The sequence below is a fragment of the Balaenoptera musculus genome, chromosome 11 (assembly GCF_009873245.2).
Source record: "Balaenoptera musculus isolate JJ_BM4_2016_0621 chromosome 11, mBalMus1.pri.v3, whole genome shotgun sequence".
Taxonomy (NCBI): Eukaryota; Metazoa; Chordata; class Mammalia; order Artiodactyla; family Balaenopteridae; genus Balaenoptera; species Balaenoptera musculus.
Genome location: NC_045795.1, coordinates 38,029,970 through 38,050,658, shown reverse-complemented (window position 1 = coordinate 38,050,658; position 20,689 = coordinate 38,029,970). Strand labels below are relative to the sequence as shown.

Genomic DNA, 20,689 nt, shown 5'->3' with positions numbered 1-20,689 from the left:
AATCCTTTGTGTCTCTCAGTGCTGGCACAAAATGCCATGTGCCTTCCACACAGTAGGTGTTTGGAAAATATATGCTGACTGTATATGTTGACTAATTTGTTGATAATCTGAAGAGACTACCAGAAAGTTCTCTATAATTTTGAGAGATTTAAAAAAAAGAAACCTGGCTGATAAAAGTGCTTAGTCAGTACAAAACATCCATTAGAAAACTGTACAGGTTTTAGTTCTAAAACTACAGATTTGGTTTACAGAAATAACATGTTTGTTATCAGCAAATGTTTGGAATTAAGAGTTAACAGTGGTATCATAATTAAGTTTTATTACCTCTGCAAATGGATATATAAGGATTCTAGTACTTGTTCTCTATAAAAATACAGATACCCAGTGATACAGAGAGTTGTTGGTACTGGAACTGAGGTGATGGGTAATGTGGAGGCTAGGTGTTAATGCAAGAAAGAAGAAACAAGTAGAGATTTTAAAAATAAGGACTTTGAATGATTTTTGTAAGCTTGAAGCTAGTTTTAAGTATATAAACAGTAATAACAGCTAACTTTTTTCATTGTTTACCATATGCCAGAGATTGCTTTCTTTGAAGTATTTGTAATCCCTAAAACAGTTCTTCCACGTAGATACTATTATTATTAATTTATAGATGAGAAAATTGAGTCTCAGAGAAGTTTTTCATGGGCCCAGACTCACACAGCTAGTAAACTGTGTGGGCTCCAAAGCACTTGCTGGTAATGTGAGAGGCAGGATAGCTTATGATTAAGTGTAGCTTCCCTTAGTTTGAGACTTCATGAGGGAACCACATGGAAAATGGGAAAACCTTTTATAGCATTAGTTCTTTGAAAAGAAAAAAGCAAAAGAGAAGGGGGTTAGGGGAAGGGGATTGATCTTTACCAGGGATTAATTATACAATTGCTTAGGCCCACAGGGAGAGTATATAAGAAAGGAATGTGTATGAGCCTTGACCGGTATTCAGAAATGCAATATCATGAGAAGTTATTTGCCTGCACAGAAAAAAGTCTTCTAACCTATCTTTAAAGTATATAACATATTTATGTGTATTAAAATAGCTGAAATAAACTTTTTAAATTTATTTATTTATTTATTTATTTTTGGCTGTGTTGGGTCTTTGTTTCTGTGCGAGGGCTTTCTCTAGTTGCAGCGAGCGGAGGCCACTCTTCATCGCGGTGCACGGGCCTCTCACTGTTGCGGCCTCTCGTTGCGGAGCACAGGCTCCAGACGCGCAGGCTCAGTAGTTGTGGCTCACGGGCCCAGTTGCACCACGGCATGTGGGATCTTCCCAGACCAGGGCTCGAACCCGTGTCCCCTGCATTGGCAGGCAGATTCTCAACCACCGCACCACCAGGGAAGCCCTAAACTTTTTTACTTTGAATTAAAATTTTGATTAAATACTGTCTCTTAATAATAAACAGCAAAAATGCTCTAGTATTAATACATCTAATTATCCACACATTTTAAAAAAATATTTCATTGGAATGAATTACAGCAGTGATATTTTTAGGTAAAGCAAATTTTTACTTCCATATAGTAAGAGTTAGAACAAACAAAGCTACATTCTGGGTAATAAACTGGTATGGGGAGTCTGTGCAACTGCCATATCCATTAAATTTACTGTTCTATGAAACTTAACACAGTAATTCTAAATTAGTAAAACTGGTGTTAATCATTGCAGAAAAAAAGGTAAACGAGCAGTTAAGACATAATTTTAAAGATTAGAAGGAAAAATTTACCTGTTGACAACTTAAAAATACCATTTTAGAAGTTCTAGATAAATGACATAGAGAAATGATGTCAAGATTGTTAAATTAAAATTATACATTATATTTGCACAGAAGTAAGATTAATCAGTGGAACAGAGTTTAAAAACCAGACCAAGCATAAATTATATATTAGTATTTGATGAAGGTGACATCTCAAATCAGTGCAGAAAAAATGGACTCTTCAGAATATATTAAGGCAGTTAGTTGGTTAACCATTTGAATTTTGTTAGATCTATATACTGTGCTGTATGCCAAAATGAATTCTATATGGGTTAAAGGTTAAATGTAAAAAAAAGATATATGAAATCAGTTGAGTAAAATTTGGTACAACCATATAATAAAATCTTGTGTACCATTGAAAATGATTTAAGAGGGACTTCCCTGGTGGCACAGTGGTTAAGAATCGCCTGCCAATGCAGGAGACACCGCTTCGATCCCTCATCTGGGGAGATCCCACATGCCGCAGAGCACCTAAGCCCGTGCACCACAACTCCTTAGCCTGCGCTCTACAGCCCGCGTGCCACAACTACTGAAGCCCGCACGCCTAGAGCCCGTGCTCCGCAACAAGAGAAGCTACCACAATGAGAAGCCCGCGCACCGCAATGAAGAGCAGCCCCTGCTCACCACAGCTAGAGAAAAGCCCGCGGGCAGCGACAAAGACCCAATGCAGCCAAAAGTAAATAAATAAATTGGGGAAAAAAAAGAAAAATATTATTTAAGAATATGATTGACATACAGCCAAGTTCATGATATGTTAACACCGTATAGTAGTGTTTACAGCAGAATTTCAAATTGTAAAAATAAAAGGAATATATGTATACTTAGGAAAGTTTGGAAGAGGAGTTACGGGTAATTTTTGTCTTTTCAGTATTTTCTTCCAGGAACAATGAAATGTACAGTACTGCCCAAGTGCAAGATTATTGTTTGTCTGTTTTTTAAAAATTCTACAGGAGTAAAAGAGCTAAAGAAAAGACAGCTTGAGGACTTCCCTGGCAGTCCAGTGGTTAAGACTCTGCGCTTCCACTTCAGGGGGCGCGGGTTTGATCCTGGGGAACTAAGATGCCACATGCTGCATGACGTGGCCAAAAAAAGAAAGAAAGAAAGAAAGAAAAAAGACAGCTTGGCAGAAAGGGAAGATATGGTGTGTTCCTGAGGGAAAAATGGAAAGACACAGAAGATCAAAAGCAAATGGAAAGTTAGGCACCTAAGGCAAAAAATAATTCAGAGAATTCTAAAAGCAGTACAGTATGTCATTTCACTGAATCAAAAAGAGAAATGTAGCTGAAATCAGTAGAACTATACAATAGAACATAAAAAGTATATCCAAAAGTGGAGGATGGGTATGATGAGCTTAAAGAGCCACATAAATGCTAACTCAGCAGTTAGATAAGGGAGATTCCATACTAACTATATGTCTCTTGCCCTTGTATAGCACTTAATGCTTTTTGAGGGCTTTTCCATACATCCTCATTGAGAAAGGATTGCCTAACTTGGTAGTGGCCAATATCATCCCATTTTTATGGATGAAAACACTGAAGCTTAAAGGACCTTTTCTTGGTGACGTGGCTTAGTAACAAAGCCAAAGCCAGAACCTGCTTTGCCTCAGTCTAGTGGGTGGTCTTGTCATCGTATCTTGTTGTCATCTTAGACTTGCAGGGAGATAAGAGCAAGTTATGGGAAACATCCAGTGATTCTAGTCAAGCCTGACAAACTTGATGCAAATAAATCACTGCTATTACCTAATATCTACCCAGCATGGGTTTTTTTCCCCACCCACCCAAATCTTTTAAGGCTCTCAAAGGTGAAATTTTGCAAGTGTTGATAAAAATGAATGACTTTTTAAATGACCACATTAAAATGAGCTATCATATTTCACTTACCAAATTAGCAAAGATGAGGAAGATTGAAACACTGAGTGTTAGCCAGAGTTCTGGAGAATGGATGCTCCGTGCTGCCCAAAGGAGTATAAATTGGTATATTTATAGAGGACAGTCTGGCAGTACATATCAAAACCTAAAAGTTATTTACCTTTCTCCATAGCAATTTTATTTCTAGGAGTTTATTCCGAGGAATAAATGGAGCCCATGGAGTAGATGCCCAAAGATATATCTGTATGTATTTTACCACAGCTTTGATTTTTGAAGTTTTTATTTCTTTCTATATTGACTGATGTTTTTCATTGAGCATATATTGCAATATAAGCAGTAAAACACTAATGCTATTTTTATTCATGGAAAAATATAACCCTTCTATCACAGGATTCTTGCATTCTGACTATAACTCCTGTTTGATAAGAACTGCAGCAACAATGACGCTGGAAACTACTGGTTTTCTCTTTAATTTCTGACAAGCAATAGAAAGAAAAACTTCTAAAATCAATAATGGATGAAGGCAGGATGGTTTGGGGGAAGCAGTGTGATTAGATGAAAAGAATATGGGAAACAAAAGACCTAGATTTGGAATCTATCCTTGCCTCTTAGCCAAAGTTGTGATTTAGGCGAAGCTGCTAACCTTTCTAAAGCTTCTTGTTGTAAGTTTGTTTTTCAGCAGTGAAGTGAGGATAATTACAGTCTTTCTCCTAGGGTTGTTTTAGTTTCAAATGAGATTAGATTTGTAAAAGTTCTTTGCAGATTCTGTGGTTTGGGAATAACAATAATCCACTTTATCAAGTGCTGTGTGCCCTGCATTGTGCTAAGCACTTTAAGTGTGTTGCCTTATTTAATCCTTATATCAGTCCTGGGTGGTTAACGGTTATTATCCTCTCTTACAAGTGAGGGAGTTGAGACACAGACTTAGCCTGCCCAGGGCCACAGTTATAAGAGATATAGCCATAGTTAGAAGTCATATTTGGGGAGCAGTGTAGCAAGAGGTCTCTAAGAAGTATTCATCTCACCAGTCTGCCAGAGTTCTTTGAGGAAGACAGAAAGTATGGGGGAAGGGAGAACCCAGTGGAGATAACTTACTGACAGAGGTCTCTTTTCTTTGCTAAATTATTATGGGTTTGGGGACATACTGTAGGAAAACTATGAGATTTAGAACTATTTAAAACTATGAGATTTAGAAATGTTATGAATAGATTTTATATGGGCTTAATACTGGAGTGGTCTCACTCAGTATTTTTAGAAATAATCTAGAAAAAGGAAAACCAGAAAGCCTTAAACAGTCAGAAAACAGAATTTCTTCTGAGATTAGAACATTAGGGGTACACATGCAAAGGGAGTGAATAGAAAAGCTTCAGTGGAGTTGGTTTAAAAAATACATATACCCAGAGTACATTTTGAAGATGGCAGTCTGTTAGCTATCAATTAATAATATCCTAGGAGATCTCCTAGATATTTTAGATTGTATCTATCACCTCTATTGTCTCTCCCCTCACCTTCACCCCTTTTTAACCTTCTATTCGCAGAGATGCTGGGAATCATCACCAGAGAGCATATGTGAAGCAAAACTGGAAAAACTGTTCACCTTTAATAGAACACACTAGCAGAGTTCTCATTACTTTGAATTAAGAAAACACAGTGGAACTAGACTAAAGTCAAAGTAGTTAAAGAAATGTAGTGGTTTTCACATAAGAACAGACTGAAAGGACTAGGATTTTTCAGTGTGGAATGAAGGTTTGGCAAAGATATAATTACTTTCTAAATTCAAGTGTGTAGTATAGACGAAGGGTAGATTGGTTCATTTACCAAATTCTGTGGCATCCTACCTCATCTTTACCTCCTGGCTTTTACACAGAAAGGAGACATGGCCCTGAAGTATAAAAGGATCCTACCTTTTAGAAGCTCATACCCTTGTGTCATTAACAGTCTGAAAGCATTATGCTTTTGAGATACATCCGAGTTGAGTTTGCCCCCACCCTCGTTCCAACGAGATTTTCAAAATCTGAGTAGTTCAATTGCAAGATACTGAACTTAATTAACTACAGATTACATTTCCATTATCTTGTTTTCTTCATAAATAATTGATTAGAAGAAATTGCAAGTGAAAAGAAGAAAATACATAGACTTATTATCTAGATTATTTTGGATTAATACTTGAGACGATTATGTTCTAGGGAGAAACCAGCATGTCCTTTTTTAGGTGCAAAGAATATGTGGAGAAAATCCCACTATCAAAGATTGTATGCAAATCTTCCAAGGTGGGGAGATTATGGTGCTAAATGGTTTTGCTGTTCCAGGTCAGCAAAAATAAGACTTAACAAAATAGGGGCCTTCACGGGAGGCTTATGAAATGAATAATAAAATGTATATTTGTGTAGCTCTTTAGAGTTTAAAAATGCTTTCACGTACTGTGCGGAAGTGATGCTTCAGCTGGCTTGCTGGATATTAAGCTTGTTTTGCTTCACAGCTATACAGTCTGAGTTCCATTATTAATATATTTCTAACTCCTAGTTCTTTTCTGAAGCAGTCTCTTCAGTGACTGTTAGGTGTACCAGGGGTGTGTCATGATCCTTTGTTTCCTGTAGTTGTACATTGCTGTGACTTTTAGATCTGTGTTGGCCATGAATAGTTTTGTAGCAATAGAGAACTATATTGTTCAAGTGCTTTGCTTATTTCTTTCTTTCTTTTGTTTATTATTTTTTTCCTTAGATCTGTTCTGAGGACCAAGATTCAGTTGGGGGATGGTTACAGAAATGAACCATGGTAGGCAATAAAAATATACATTCAAAGTTGAATAAAACATCCATCCTGTTCTGGTATATGTTGAAGAATTTGGTGTCGGTCAGTTTACTTCTTAGGTTTCATAGATCAAGAGAGTTTTCTTCTGTCATTCTAGGATTGTAGAAACATTAGTTTATAGGGGACTTTGGTAAATGATGGGTTAGGTAATTTCTTAAAGTGTGTGCCATTAAGCATGAATCCTGAGATGGTTTCTTGAAAGAAGGAGTTTTGAAGCCAAATTCTTTTGGGAAAACTGCAAATTGAGTCCTCTCCTGGAATTTCATGGTACACTCTGATCCTATTCATTGAAACATTGTTTGTAATAGTTCAGTTAGAAACAACTTAAAAATTCAAAGACAGAGTAGAATCATAGAATATTATACAGCAGTTAAAAAGGAATGAACTAGATAGATATGTCTTCCAATATGGGTGGATTTTTAGAAGGTTAATTTAGAAAAACATATTGCAGAATGAGAATGATGTATATAGTTTGTATGTTTTTTAAAAACTGTATGCTTGGGGTTTATCCCAGGAATGCAAGGATTCTTCAATATACGCAAATCAATCAATGTGATACACCATATTAACAAATTGAAGGAGAAAAACCATATGATCATCTCAATAGATGCAGAGAAAGCTTTCGACAAAATTCAACACCCATTTATGATAAAAGCCCTGCAGAAAGTAGGCATAGAGGGAACTTTCCTCAACATAATAAAGGCCATATATGACAAACCCACAGCCAACATTGTCCTCAATGGTGAAAAACTGAAACCATTTCCACTAAGATCAGGAACAAGACAAGGTTGCCCACTCTCACCACTATTATTCAACATAGTTTTGGAAGTGTTAGCCACAGCAATCAGAGAAGACAAAGAAATAAAAGGAATCCAAATCGGAAAAGAAGAAGTAAAGCTGTCACTATTTGCAGATGACATGATACTATACATAGAGAATCCTAAAGATGCTACCAGAAAACTCCTAGAGCTAATCAGTGAATTTGGTAAGGTAGCAGGATACAAAATTAATGCACAGAAGTCTCTTGCATTCCTATACACTAATGATGAAAAATCTGAAAGTGAAATTAAGAAAACACTCCCGTTTACCATTGCAACAAAAAGAATAAAATATCTAGGAATAAACCTACCTAAGGAGACAGAAGACCTGTATGCAGAAAATTATAAGACACTGATGAAAGAAATTAAAGATGATACAAATAGATGGAGAGATATACCATGTTCCTGGATTGGAAGAATCAACATTGTGAAAATGACTCTACTACCCAAAGCAATCTACAGATTCAATGCAATCCCTATCAAACTACCACTGGCATTTTTCACAGAACTAGAACAAAAAATTTCACAATTTGTATGGAAACACAAAAGACCCCGAATAGCCAAAGCAATCTTGAGAACGAAAAATGGAGCTGGGGGAATCAGGCTCCCTGACTTCAGACTATACTACAAAACTTCAGTAATCAAGACAGTTTGGTACTGGCACAAAAACAGAAATATAGATCAATGGAACAGGATAGAAAGCCCAGAGATAAACCCACGCACATATGGCCACCTTATCTTTGATAAAGGAGGCAAGCATATACAGTGGAGAAAAGACAGCCTCTTCAATAAGTGGTGCTGGGAAAATTGGACAGGTACATGTAAAAGTATGAAATTAGAACACTCCCTGACACCATGCACAAAAATAAACTCAAAATGGATTAAAGACCTAAGTGTAAGGGCAGACACTATCAAACTCTTAGAGGAAAACATAGGCAGAACACTCTATGACATACATCACAGCAAGATTCTTTTTGACCCAGCTCCCAGAGAAATGGAAATAAGAACACAAATAAACAAATGGGACCTAATGAAACTTAAAAGCTTTTGCACAGCAAAGGAAACCATAAACAAGACCAAAAGACAACCCTCAGAATGGGAGAAAATATTTGCAAATGAAGCAACTGACAAAGGATTAATCTCCAAGATTTACAAGCAGCTCATGCAGCTCAATAAAAAAAAAACGAACAACCCAATCCAAAAATGGGCAGAAGACCTAAATAGACGTTTCTCCAAAGAGGATATACAGATGGCCTACAGACACATGAAGGAATGCTCAACATCATTAATCATTAGAGAAATGCAAATCAAAACTACAATGAGATATCATCTCACACCGGTCAGAATGGCCATCATCAAAAAATCTAGAAACAATAAGTGCTGGAGAGGGTGTGGAGGAAAGGGAACACTCTTGCACTGTTGGTGGGAATGTAAATTGATACAGCCACTATGGAGAACAGTATGGAGGTTCCTTAAAAAACTACAAATAGAACTACCATACGACCCAGCAATCCCACTACTGGGCATATACCCTGAGAAAACCATAGGTCAAAAAGTGTCATGTACCACAATGTTCATTGCAGCTCTATTTACAATAGCCAGGACATGGAAGCAACCTAAATGTCCATCGACAGATGAATGGATAAAGAAGATGTGGCACATATATACAATGGAATATTACTCAGCCATAAAAAGAAATGAAATGGAGGTATTTGTAATGAGGTGGATGGAGTTAGAGTCTGTCATACAGAGTGAAGAAAGTCAGAAAGAGAAAAACAAATACAGTATGCTAACACATATATACGGAATCTAAGGAAAAAAAAAAAAAAGGCCATGAAGAACCTAGTGGCAAGACGGGAATAAAGACACAGACCTACTAGAGAATGGACTTGAGGATATGGGGAGGGGGTGGGGTGAGATGTGACAGGGTAAGAGAGTGTCATGGACATATATACACTACCAAATGTAAAATAGATAGCTAGTGGGAAGCAGCCGCATAGCACAGGAAGATCAGCTCGGTGCTTTGTGACCACCTAGAGGGGTGGGATGGGGAGGGTGGGAGGGAGGGAGATGCAAGAGGGAAGAGAAATGGGAACATATTGTATATGTATAACTGATTCACTTTGTTATAAAGCAGAAGCTAACACACCATTGTAAGGCAATTATACTTTAATAAAGATGTTTAAAAAAAAAACCAAAAAAACAAAAAACTGTATGCTTTTATAGTATACCTGTATAGCATGAAAGCATTTTTTAAAGTCTAGAAGGCTTCATACCAAGCAGGTCATGATATAGTTACTTGGAGAAGTGACTGGGATTGAGTATGATGGATCAGTGTCCTTTCTTGCCTTATCTATCAGGTTTGAATTTTTTTAGAAGGGAAATATTCATGTATTATGTATAATAAAATTAACAAGCATTTTATTTGTATTTAGTTAAGTGCTCAGCAAGTTACTTTCTTTTTCCTCATTGGAGATATCTACCCTGCTAATTTCCAAGTATATCTTTCTATTTACTAATTCATCGTATATAAGTTAAACTGAAGTTTGAGCCCTGGTATTATAGACTAGGAAGAAGATGTTTTCATTATAGTCTATTACAGTGAAACTTTTTCACACATTATAAGGAATAAATGAAGTAACTTATACAATAAATAATCTAGTCTGTGCAAATTCTTAAGAAATCAGCTTATTCAAATTTATTTTGTTTTGGTCCACGAGATCTTTTGGAGAGCAACAAAGAGAAGTTCGAACTTAGTTGTTGAGCGGCTAGTGAAGAGTTGAGAAGTAGCTCAAGTAGATGGAGTGAAACATAGTTCAAAACCAGTTAAGCTTAAAGAAGCAGACCCCCTTTTGGCCTTTCCAGTGTTAGTAATGCTTTTTCCAGTTTCATGGATCTTCTTTATCCTGTTCTCCAGACTTGATTTTGACTTTGACTTTGAAATCTTCTGAATCAAATTTGAAGGCAGTGGTGGTTCTATTTGACTTTACCAGTTGCTGGGGATCAATTTTAAGGGGCTGAATTTTTTGTGTAAATATGTTTTTCTTTAAGAAAGGGTAATCCTGAAAAAGCTGTAGCCACATTATCAGGTTTTCCAACAGAACATTCACTTTATTTCCTCAATTTGCCTTATGTTGTAAGAGCTATTGTCTGAAAATTCAAGATTTCATCAACTGTGAAAGTATCTCTTCTTTAAAATTATGTTTTCAGGCATATGTGTTGGCTCCTTTTTTCAAAGGGGTCACTTTTATACTTCGTGCAAGTTAAAACAGGGACTAAATGATCAATCAATTTTATGCTCAAAAATGTATTAATACAGGTTATGAAGTGATTCAAAATTTAATGCACATTACAAGTGTTTATTGGCACCTCTGCATGCTTGCATCTCAGGAAGTTCAGAGTATTAAAACATGTTGCTGATCTTAGTGACATAACTTCGTCCTAAAACAGTGTTATCATGCAGTCCTTATGCATAAAAATTGCTAGTGATATGATTCTTCCACCAGAACACCAAGTGGAACTCAGTACCGTATAAACTGTGAAAGTGCTTAAGTAGGGTGAATTTCAGGAATTTTGTCAGCAGTTGGGCAGCCCCCACGGATGGAAGGGCTGCTGGGCAGGGTGTCATTACCTAGAAGAAAGGTGTGAGGCCTCCTGCTCAGGGCCCCCCCCCCCCATTCTGCCTAATCAGCAAATGCCTCGCACGTGGCAGTCACTCAGGAGGTGGTGTTCACAGTGGTTGTGCACTGCTGGGGGACAGTTAGCCTTATAGCCAGTGATATCTTGGTATAACTTTGAGGTGGGGGTTGAGGGTGGAGCATAAGGGAGAGAAAGTGAAAGAGAGAACTTATAAAGGAGAACTTGAGCAGTATAAGTAAATTTTTTTTTTTTCTTTTTAAGTGCAGGTGACTTCTGGTTTCTAACTCTCATACGAGCATTATAGTTGTGATTCTCATTTCCTAGTGCTTAATTGTTGCAGGAATGTATGTGTCTCAGTTTTTAAAACCATATGGGCTGGTTTTCTTTAATTGACAAATTGAACTCTTTGCCCCCTATGTGTCTCTGTGGATAAACACCACCAAATTATTTTACCACCATTTAATATGCAGAATTGAACGTGAATGTGGCCAGAGTCAGTGGATTTGATGTCTGTTTATGAATAAAGCTTAAAATTATTCCCTAGTAACAAGTTTATCAGCGTTCTTAGTGATTTGGTAAAGACAATTTAAATCACAATTTAGAGCACAATTCCTCTCAATATAAAATCACAGAAATGTTTTAAGATGTCATTTCTTCTCAGAATAAGAATGAGAGCTGTCTGTCAGTCCTCTAGTTAGGAGAAGGTTCTAAATCATGTACATTCCTGTCTTCCAGGATTTCTCCCTGATCAGGCAGACAGTTCAGGATACACAGTCCAAGGATGAATGTTCACCGTGGCACTGAGAGCGACAGGTTATTGCGGCAGGAGGCCAGCTGCCTGATGGATGAAGCCTCAGCTGCAGCCCAAGAAAAAGAAGCAAATAGCCTGGCTTCTTCTGGTCTTCAAAATCTTACTTATCCTCTAGGTCCCAGGAATGATGGTACGATGATTAGATCTTGACTTAATGTGGAGGGCTTTCTGACACCTCAGCACCTATTCTGCCCAGAAGGCATAAATGTTCTTAATAAATAAAATATCCAGTTAATTAGCTTTGCTTATATACCACAATTATATAAAGCTATCACAAAAAACCTCCACTTATTTAATCAGTTTAGTACATTTAACTTGGTAATGGTATAAGAAAAATAGTCTCAGGTTTGGAGTCAGAAGACAGATTCACATTCTAGCTCTGCTGCTTATCAGCTGTAACCATGGATGAGATCCTTAATCTTTCTGAGCCCTGCTTTCTTAATCTAGAAAACAAGGTTGTTAATAATTCTTCTTACCTCACACGGCTAGAAGACTGTTGAGTTAATGGATGTGAAGGCTCTTGGTAAATTGTCAGGTTCTTTTTAACTTTTAATAAAGACAATAGCAACAATAATAATAGCAATTACCATTTATTGAGCACTCACTGTGCTAGAAACTTTACTTTTTTTAGGTCAAGGGTGGCAGACTATGGTCAAATCTGAACCACTGCCTGTTTTTGTAAATAAAAATTTGAAACACAGCCATCATGCCCATCTGTGCACATACTGTCTGTATGGCTGCTTTCCTGCCACAGTGGCAGAGACTGCGACCCACAAAGCTCAGAGTATTTACGTTTTAGCCCTTCACAGAAAGTTTGCCGATCCCTGCTTAGATTAATCCTCCTGTTACAGATGAGGAAACTGAGGCTTCAGAAGCTTAGGCATAACTTGCTCAGGTTCACACTGCCAGGAGGTAGGGGACTGGGTGGGATTTAAACCTCTGTCTTTCCGGCCAGCGTTCGCTGTTGTTTTATATATATCAACGGACAAAAAAGCAGAGTGTGACTGCCACCCTAGAGTGCCCCATTACGGAGAATTTATGCAATGAGTCTCTTTTCCTACTCACCCATTTAAGCAGGGTGGAACCTGAGGCATCCTTCAGGAATCAACCCAATTTAATTGCGTCATAGCTGGGGGAAAATCAAGTGTCCTAAAGAACTGAATAAGTTAGGTACCTACTTTCATTTTTAAGAATAGCACTTTGAGTGTTGAAAGCCTGTCTTGGTGACTAAAGCGTTTCTTGCTACAGGCTTGCCCATGGATTGTGTGGAAACTTAGCTCTTTGTAAGTTGAAAATTTATCAGAAGCTCTAGGATATGATCCCTAAACAGGTTTTTGGTCTAGATTTTGGTTTCCTTTTCTCTAGAAGCAAATGGGGAAAGAATTGAGTGTACTCTAGCTAACAATGAATTATTGTGTAGAAACTTAAAATACATGAAGGGCGGGAGTGAGACATTAAGTTGTATCTATAACATTTTATTTCTTTCCAATGTAGGAAAATGTTAGCTAGCCAAATCTAGGTGATGTATACATATTGTATTAACTCTGCTTTGGTATATTTGAAATTTTTCATTAAATAAAAAAACATTATTTTAATATATTAGGAGAACTCCCTATTTAAAAGAACCTTCTAAAAAAAATGTACAGCTATATAATAAAAACAGCAAACATCAATTAAAAAAAAAAAAAAAGAATCTTCTGGTAATCCTTTTGAAAATACTTTCCCCTGATTCTCTTCTGTATACATCCAGATTTCATATATTTAGTTTTAAGCCTGTTTACATGATGTGGTATTAATACATTTTTAAGTGCTCTCACATACTTTATTTCAGTTGATAGTTAAACCAGTCCTGTGAGGTAGGTGGAGTGAACATTATTTTCATTTTACAGATGATGAATCAGGTTTAGAAAAATCAAATAAATTACTTAAAGAAAATGGCTCTTTGGTGATACTAGGACAAAAACTCAGATTCCATGAATGAATCCTAATCCAAGACCATCCGCACTGGAACTTTTCTGTTGAGAGCAAGACCTGCCTGTTCAAAAAACGGTGTTGGTAATGTTAGGATTCTCCTATGCATAGTGAAAATGCATTTTTCAGTGAATTTCTAGGAAAAGTGACAATTAGAGACTATCACTATCCTTTCTGGAAAATAACATTTAGAAATGTTTTTTAAGAATGAGGAAAACAAATAGTTTTGGCTAACAGAGTTATCAAGTTCCTTAAATAAAACACAGGAAATATGAGTGTTATTTAGAGATAGAAATGAAAACGGAAATAAAAAAGCGATGCCTCTGTGAAACAAGACTAGGAAAGGTTAAGCAGTATGGCAAAGGATTGCTTGTTTTCCACAGAAATGCTTCTCTAGTGTTTAATTATTTTTAACCATGTGTGTAGTTTACTTTAAAATTGTTTAATTGTTCTATTTTAAAGTGTAGGCATTACTGTCTTCATTCTCCCCTCCCCAGCACACACACACACACACACACACACACACACAGAAGAAAAAGTTCAGGGGGATCCAGTATGAGTCTCTAGTTTGTGTTTTTTCTTTACGTGTTTTAGCTAAGAGTTTTTGCATAAGGATACTTAAAGTTTGGGTTTTTTTTGTTTGTGTAATGGTTTTTGTTCTTGTTTTTTTTTAAAGAGGACAAGGTTTATTTTTCCCCAGGGCTTTTTGCTGTCAAGTTATTTTGGTTTGTTTGTATGATCTTTTAGACCTTCCACTTGACTCTGCCTCTCAGCCAGCAAATCTTCAGTTCCCTCACATGATGCCACTTCCTGAAGACATCAAAGGCTCTTGCTTCCAAAGTGGGAATAAACGGAACCATGAACCCTTCATCGCTCCAGAACGATTTGGAAACAGCACTGTGGGCTTTGGCAGTAACGTTCATTCTCAGGCACCAGAGAAAGTGACACTTCTCGTAGATGGCACACGTTTTGTTGTCAATCCACAAATTTTCACTGCTCATCCAGATACCATGTTGGGAAGGTAACTGATAATAATTTCCTTCCAGATTCACTCTGTTCTCTGTGAATAGAAATACCTGCTGTTTGCCTTGCATTAGATTTGAGAATAAAAACATTTCATTGCTTATTTTTCTACCTTCATACTTTTGCGAGACAGAGGACATAAAAACCTTATATGTGTTGGTGATTTTGGGGGGTGGGTACTTTCATTTACAAAACCAGTATAGTGAAATGAGCCCCCCTACAAAAGGGAGTGCAAAAGGTCCAAATGGTGTCAATTTCTAATGCCTCCACTACTGTTCAAGTTTTCTGAAACTGGATCTTTGTATCTGGCTGTTTTGTTTGACGATTGCTCTCTTTATTCGTCACGTTCCTTCCTATGTGTTGCTTCATTCAGACTATAGTCTTACCCTCCCCTCACCATCTCCTGCCTCCAGCTTTTTAGGGTTAGAGCTTAGGGATGGAAGGAGTCTACTGAGGAGGAGCGCTGTCCAGGAAGTACTTTCAGAGCCTGGGCTGGGAGTTAGGAGATCTCTTTCTGGCCAACTGTAGACCTTAACATGAAGAGCAGATTGGGATAAGAGTAAAATAATTTGAGTGTATACACACACAAGCATTTGGCGTTTGAGGGTTTCATCTAGTACTTGAAAGTGGATCTAACCTCACTCCGACTTTGAACTAATTTGAACTGAATTAGAAATCAGAATCGATCACACTAACTTGCTGAATTTTAGGCTAAGTGGAATCTAGCTGTTCAAATATGTGTGTACTTAAACATATACATACAAATTCATGATGAACCATTTTTAACCAGAGCCAAACCTATATATTTCTTAAACATCTGAATTAAGATTAAGATAGAACATTAAAACATTTTCTAAATTGGCCCTAATCAGACTTGACTTCACGTCTTCAGTCTTGGTATCGCCACCATTTCCCCCCAGGCCCTTCCAAAAGGGCATTCCTCAGGGTAGGCTGTCTGTCTGAAGTAGGTTGCCTCCAAAAGTAGCGCTCAAGAAAAGAAAAGCAAGCATTTTCTGGGTAATAGACCCCTTTATCTACATGGTTCATCAGCTGAGTCAGCCGAGGTCATGAATTCTGAGTTTCTTAGGTTTGTTCTGTCCTGTGGCTACGTATTCATAAGCCTAGCCCGTGAGCTTACAAATGTGGGCCACTGGTCACAAGGGGGACAAACTAAGAAGCTGAGAATGGATTAATGCAGATCCATGCCACTAGTGGATGAATGACTCTGAGGGGGGATTATATTTATGGCATGTTGTTCACTATTTTGATTCATAGCTGTCTCGGCTACACTTCAACCAAAACATTCCAGAAAAATGTCAGCATCCTTTGAAGACTACTTTTATCTAAATGGATTTCTTATGTATGGTGTAGTGATTTGGAAAGCATGTGAGTCTTTTTCAGACCTTGGAAAACAGCCAGTTCAAAGTGGATGATAACAGTTTTGAACAGTTGGACAGCAGGGCTTCCCAACAGGTTAAGGAAGGAAAAGGCAGTGAGTCCCCAGTGGGCCAGCTGAAGATACCAGCACCTGTCCTGTCCTGGCTTCTCCTTCCACAGCTCCTACACAGACGTGCAGCAGGAGTAGTAGAAGTCATGGGGCCAGTTTTACTGGAGGGGATCTGAGAGAGAGAGAGGAAGGATGGGAAAAGATGAATATAAAAGCAAGACTTCCTCCCTGTGCCCTCATGAGCTCTGAATTCATGCCCAGAGCAGGCCTGCCTCTCTGAAATATGTCAAATTGCTGATGATCCTAATACCTACCCTCCTTTTCTACTTGACCTGAAATTCCCATCATTAGTTACTCCTTGGATTGAAGAAGGGCATTTTTTCCGGAGTTACGCCATTAAAATCTACCAGGAAAGGGAAAGCAGTAACATCTGCACCTACTAATACAGATTCATCTATCAGATTAGATATTGAAAAGCAAAACTCAGAGATATCGAGGATGGTGTGCTGGATAGGTACATGTTGATGGGTGAGGAGAAGGAGACACTGTCTTCCTGAGCTGCCGGTGCGTGGGCAGGTTCCTGGGCGCTGGGGAGGGCAGGAGAGGCGACTGTCACACACTCCAGAGACTTTCCAAGGGCCAGCTCTGCAGGTGCTGTTCTACTTTCTTTGCTGTCACAGAAGCTCACTACAGTGAACTGTGAGGGCTTGCTTTGTTCTTCCTTGCACTCAAACACTGAAAGCAATTGCTGCCTTCTTTTCCTATCTGAAGGGAGTTTCCTAAGACTCGAGTGTGTCGTATAGGGGTTGAGTCCTAGTGCCCTGTTTTTAACTTACACTGAAAGAGTGGAACGGAGTCTTCCAGAATGAGGTGAAGTAGGGAGAAGTCTCATCTGTGAAGAATCCTGCTGCAGCGGGTAACATTGTTGCCTGGGTATCTTTCAGGATGTTTGGACCAGGAAGAGAGTACAACTTCACACGGCCCAATGAGAAGGGCGAGTATGAGATTGCCGAAGGAATCAGTGCAACTGTATTTCGAACGGTGCTGGTGTGTAGTGGCCTTCTTGTTACATCATCTTCCCTGGGGGGGTGCATGGTCAGAAGCCTTGAGAGTTCCATCAGACTGTGTTCTGACTTTAGGGTTTCTCATTTCTAGTTATTGCCTTTCCCGCTTTATTTTCTGTTCCTATAATTCTTAAGTCCTTCTTGCTTGTGTGAGCTCAGTCAGGTATCAAGTTGTGATTAAACATGTCAAGATGGCCAGGAGCCACTTTGCTATCTAATGAATCACTAATTTGGTGATAGTTCTAGTAACCCACCACTTTAATAGAACCAGGAATGAGTAGGGGGTTGAAGAGGGAATTTTTCATGTTGTTCTTTACCTACATTTCTTCTTCCCAATTTATTTATAGGATTATTACAAAACTGGTATCATCAATTGTCCTGATGGCATCTCTATCCCAGACCTTAGAGATACGTGCGATTATCTCTGCATTAACTTTGACTTCAACACTATCCGATGTCAAGATCTGAGTAAGTACGGGAGAAGCTGCCAGCTGTGTTTGAGCAGCTGAACTTTGAGTGTGCTTGGAATTGACATTTTTTATTACTAAACAGAAAGCGTTTCAAGTGTGGGTTGAAAATCATCTGTAGAGGCAGAGACATGGTACTAACCATTCCCTCTCTTGTTTCAAAGCTCTGTGAGAAGTGGAGTAAACAAGAGAACATGTAGTGGGTTCTGAGTCTAGCTTGACCCCGTGAGTCACCAAGCTAATTGCTTCCCCTCTTGGGACCTTGGTGTCTCAACTCTTTAACAAATAAGGATACTGATCCTCAGATATGAGGGAAGGTTCACTAATAAAGTCACACAACATAAATTGGCTGGGTTCTTCTTACAGTTTATCATTATTATTAACTTAGTGTTTAAGTGCTTTATATATGTGAACTTGCGTAAGTTTCACAATTAACCGTGAAAGATAGGTGATAATCTCACTTACCAAATGAGAAGATGGAGAAATTAGCTTTTTCAAAGCTCTAAACATTAAAGCTGGGATTAGAACTGATTGTCTGAATATAAACTCCATGCTCTTATCATTACCTAGGCTTCCTGAAATGATTTTAAAATTCTTTGAAGTTCATGGTACATTTCCCTGCATATTCCATGAAGTTCTCTAGATGTGTGGTGTCTCTGCTGAGTCTAGTACACACTTAGAGCAAGTCCCTTGGTGTCGCCAAACTTGAGATCATTCCTCTTCTGTGGTACTCTATGAAGTTGCGGTCCAGAGCATCTTCAGAATAGGTACTATAAAGAGTCATCCCCAAATGATGGTTTTGTCTCTTGTAGAATTAATGTTTATGTTCTGACATTGCATGTCAAGAAAACCTCAGTTGATCGGAATGCTCAGGGTTTATTAAACAGGAGGAGATTGGTAGAATGTGAAAAGTATCTAACATTATAGCCTTGGAGTAGGAGACATACCCTGCCTTTAAATGGGCCACTTCTCTGGACCTTATCAATGATAACAGCTGTTACCTCATAGTCTTTTCACTCCAGTAATACCTGCATTTGAGCAGAGAGGATGTTCACTTGCCTTTTGTCTCCCAGGTGCTTTACTGCATGAACTGTCTAATGACGGCGCTCACAAGCAGTTTGATCACTACCTCGAAGAGCTGATCCTGCCCATCATGGTGGGCTGTGCCAAGAAAGGGGAGCGAGAATGCCACATCGTCGTGCTGACGGATGAGGATTCTGTGGACTGGGACGAAGACCACCCCCCACCCATGGGGGAGGAGTATTCCCAAAGTAGGAGCCCCTTGCATGATGTACCTGTTTCCAGCAAGAAATGTGCTGCCCAGAGTGGCGGCTAAATCCTAGAACCAGTGTGACTGTCGCTGTTGAGCTGGTGATGAGCACACTCACCTGGATGGGGGGTCTTTCCTGCGGGGAGCACAGGGAACATCGTTATACTTCCCATGCCTACCGCTGGTGTCTGGTACCATGTCAGTACTGCGGCAGCACATTAAGCAGTGGTGTCATTCTTCTCTCCATTTGTTTCACTTTAAATCCTTTTGAATTGGTAGTAATTCAAAATTCAGAAAATACAAAAGTATATACATTGAAAAGTCTTATTCCCACCCCGCCTCATCTACCCAGTTTTCCTCCTCAGTTTCTTTTATATTCTTCCAGATTTATTCAGTGCACATACATAAGCAATTACATGTTCTTTTCCCAAATGATACCATATTGTAGAGACTGTTCTATATCATGTCTTATATTAAAAGCTTCCACAGTCTTTTTTATGGCTGAATAGTATTCCATTGCATGATTGTGCTATAATTGATTTAACCAGCCCTTTTGATGACCGTTTAAGCTATAAATTATAAATAATGCTGCGGTGAATATTTTTTTAAACAAAGTCTTTCACACATGTATATCTCTGTAGAATAATATTCCTAGAAATGAAATTTCTGTGTCAAAAGCTTTGTGCTTTTATGATTTAGATAAAATTTGCCAAATTCTCTTTCATAAAGTTTAAGCCAGTTTATACTCACAAGACAATATATGATGGGTTTGTTTCCCATACGCTCACCAAGACAGAGTTTCACTGAACTTTTTACCTTTGCCACTCTAATAGGTGAAAAACAGCATCTCACTTGACTTTTAATTTGCATTTCTCATTTCATGGATGAGATTGAACATCTTTTTAAGAGCCATTTTCATTTCCTTTTCTGTTAACTGTAATCATGCCTTTTGCCCATTACAAAATTGGATTGTTAGTCTTTTCCTTAATGATTTGTAAAATCTCTCTATTTGTGACCACTCTCTTTATAGATATCAAGGAAATTAGCCCTTTGTAATATGAGTTGCAAATATTTTTCCCAGTTGGTTGTCTTGTTAGCTTTGTTTAGTGTTTTTGGATAAGCAGAGATGTTTTTTTATGTAATCAAGTGTATCAGTTTTTCTTTTATGACTTCTAGGTTTTATGTCGTATCCAGAAAGGTCTTTCCTACCCTGGGACTATAAAAATTTCTTGTATGGTTTCTTTCTTATGGTTTATTTATTATTTAACATTTAATCTGTGATCCATATGGATATTTTGGCATCAGGGCTCAGGTCATTAGTCTGAATCTGTTAGCTCATCTCCTTCCTCTTACAGAGGTATTCACTCCGTGACTAACCCCAGATTTTTTTTCCCCCAGTTCTTTATAGCTCTAAGCTCTATAGATTTTTCAAATATATTGAGAATCGGGATGTCGCTAAAACAGTGTTAAAGGAACGGGGCCTGAAAAACATTCGCATTGGAATTGAAGGTAAAGAACATCCCAGTCAATGTTCAGCTTGCATGGCTCATGGAGTAGGTTGGATCTGTGGCCACAGCTTTTGTCCTTAAAACCTGGCTTCCGAGGGCCTAGAGAATAGACACACATGGAAACTACATTCCTACCCAAGTTTGAAGATTCCTATTTTTGTTTTAGTTTGCCCTTACATTTCCTTGTCATTTTATTTCCAGTTGA

The 20,689-nt window shown here is 38.2% G+C and overlaps 1 protein-coding gene across 7 annotated transcripts in view; it reads left to right on the top strand.

The window, feature by feature from the left end:
- Nucleotides 1-20,689, top strand: part of KCTD20 (potassium channel tetramerization domain containing 20) — a 40,677-nt gene that overhangs the window by 15,229 nt on the left and 4,759 nt on the right. For 3 of the 7 annotated variants that reach the window (XM_036868519.1, XM_036868520.1, XM_036868522.1), the window contains 7 exons: nt 6,377-6,430; nt 11,659-11,864; nt 14,453-14,726; nt 17,120-17,222; nt 17,587-17,707; nt 18,780-18,977; nt 20,375-20,485. In XM_036868519.1, coding sequence (XP_036724414.1) covers nt 11,705-11,864; nt 14,453-14,726; nt 17,120-17,222; nt 17,587-17,707; nt 18,780-18,977; nt 20,375-20,485 — 967 coding nt within the window. In that variant the 5' untranslated portion in view covers nt 6,377-6,430; nt 11,659-11,704. Of the gene's footprint in view, nt 1-3,875; nt 3,899-6,376; nt 6,431-11,658; nt 11,865-14,452; nt 14,727-17,119; nt 17,223-17,586; nt 17,708-18,779; nt 18,978-20,374; nt 20,486-20,689 lie in introns of those variants that run through there. The other 4 variants (XM_036868521.1, XM_036868524.1, XM_036868525.1 and 1 more) reach the window with 4 other exon arrangements.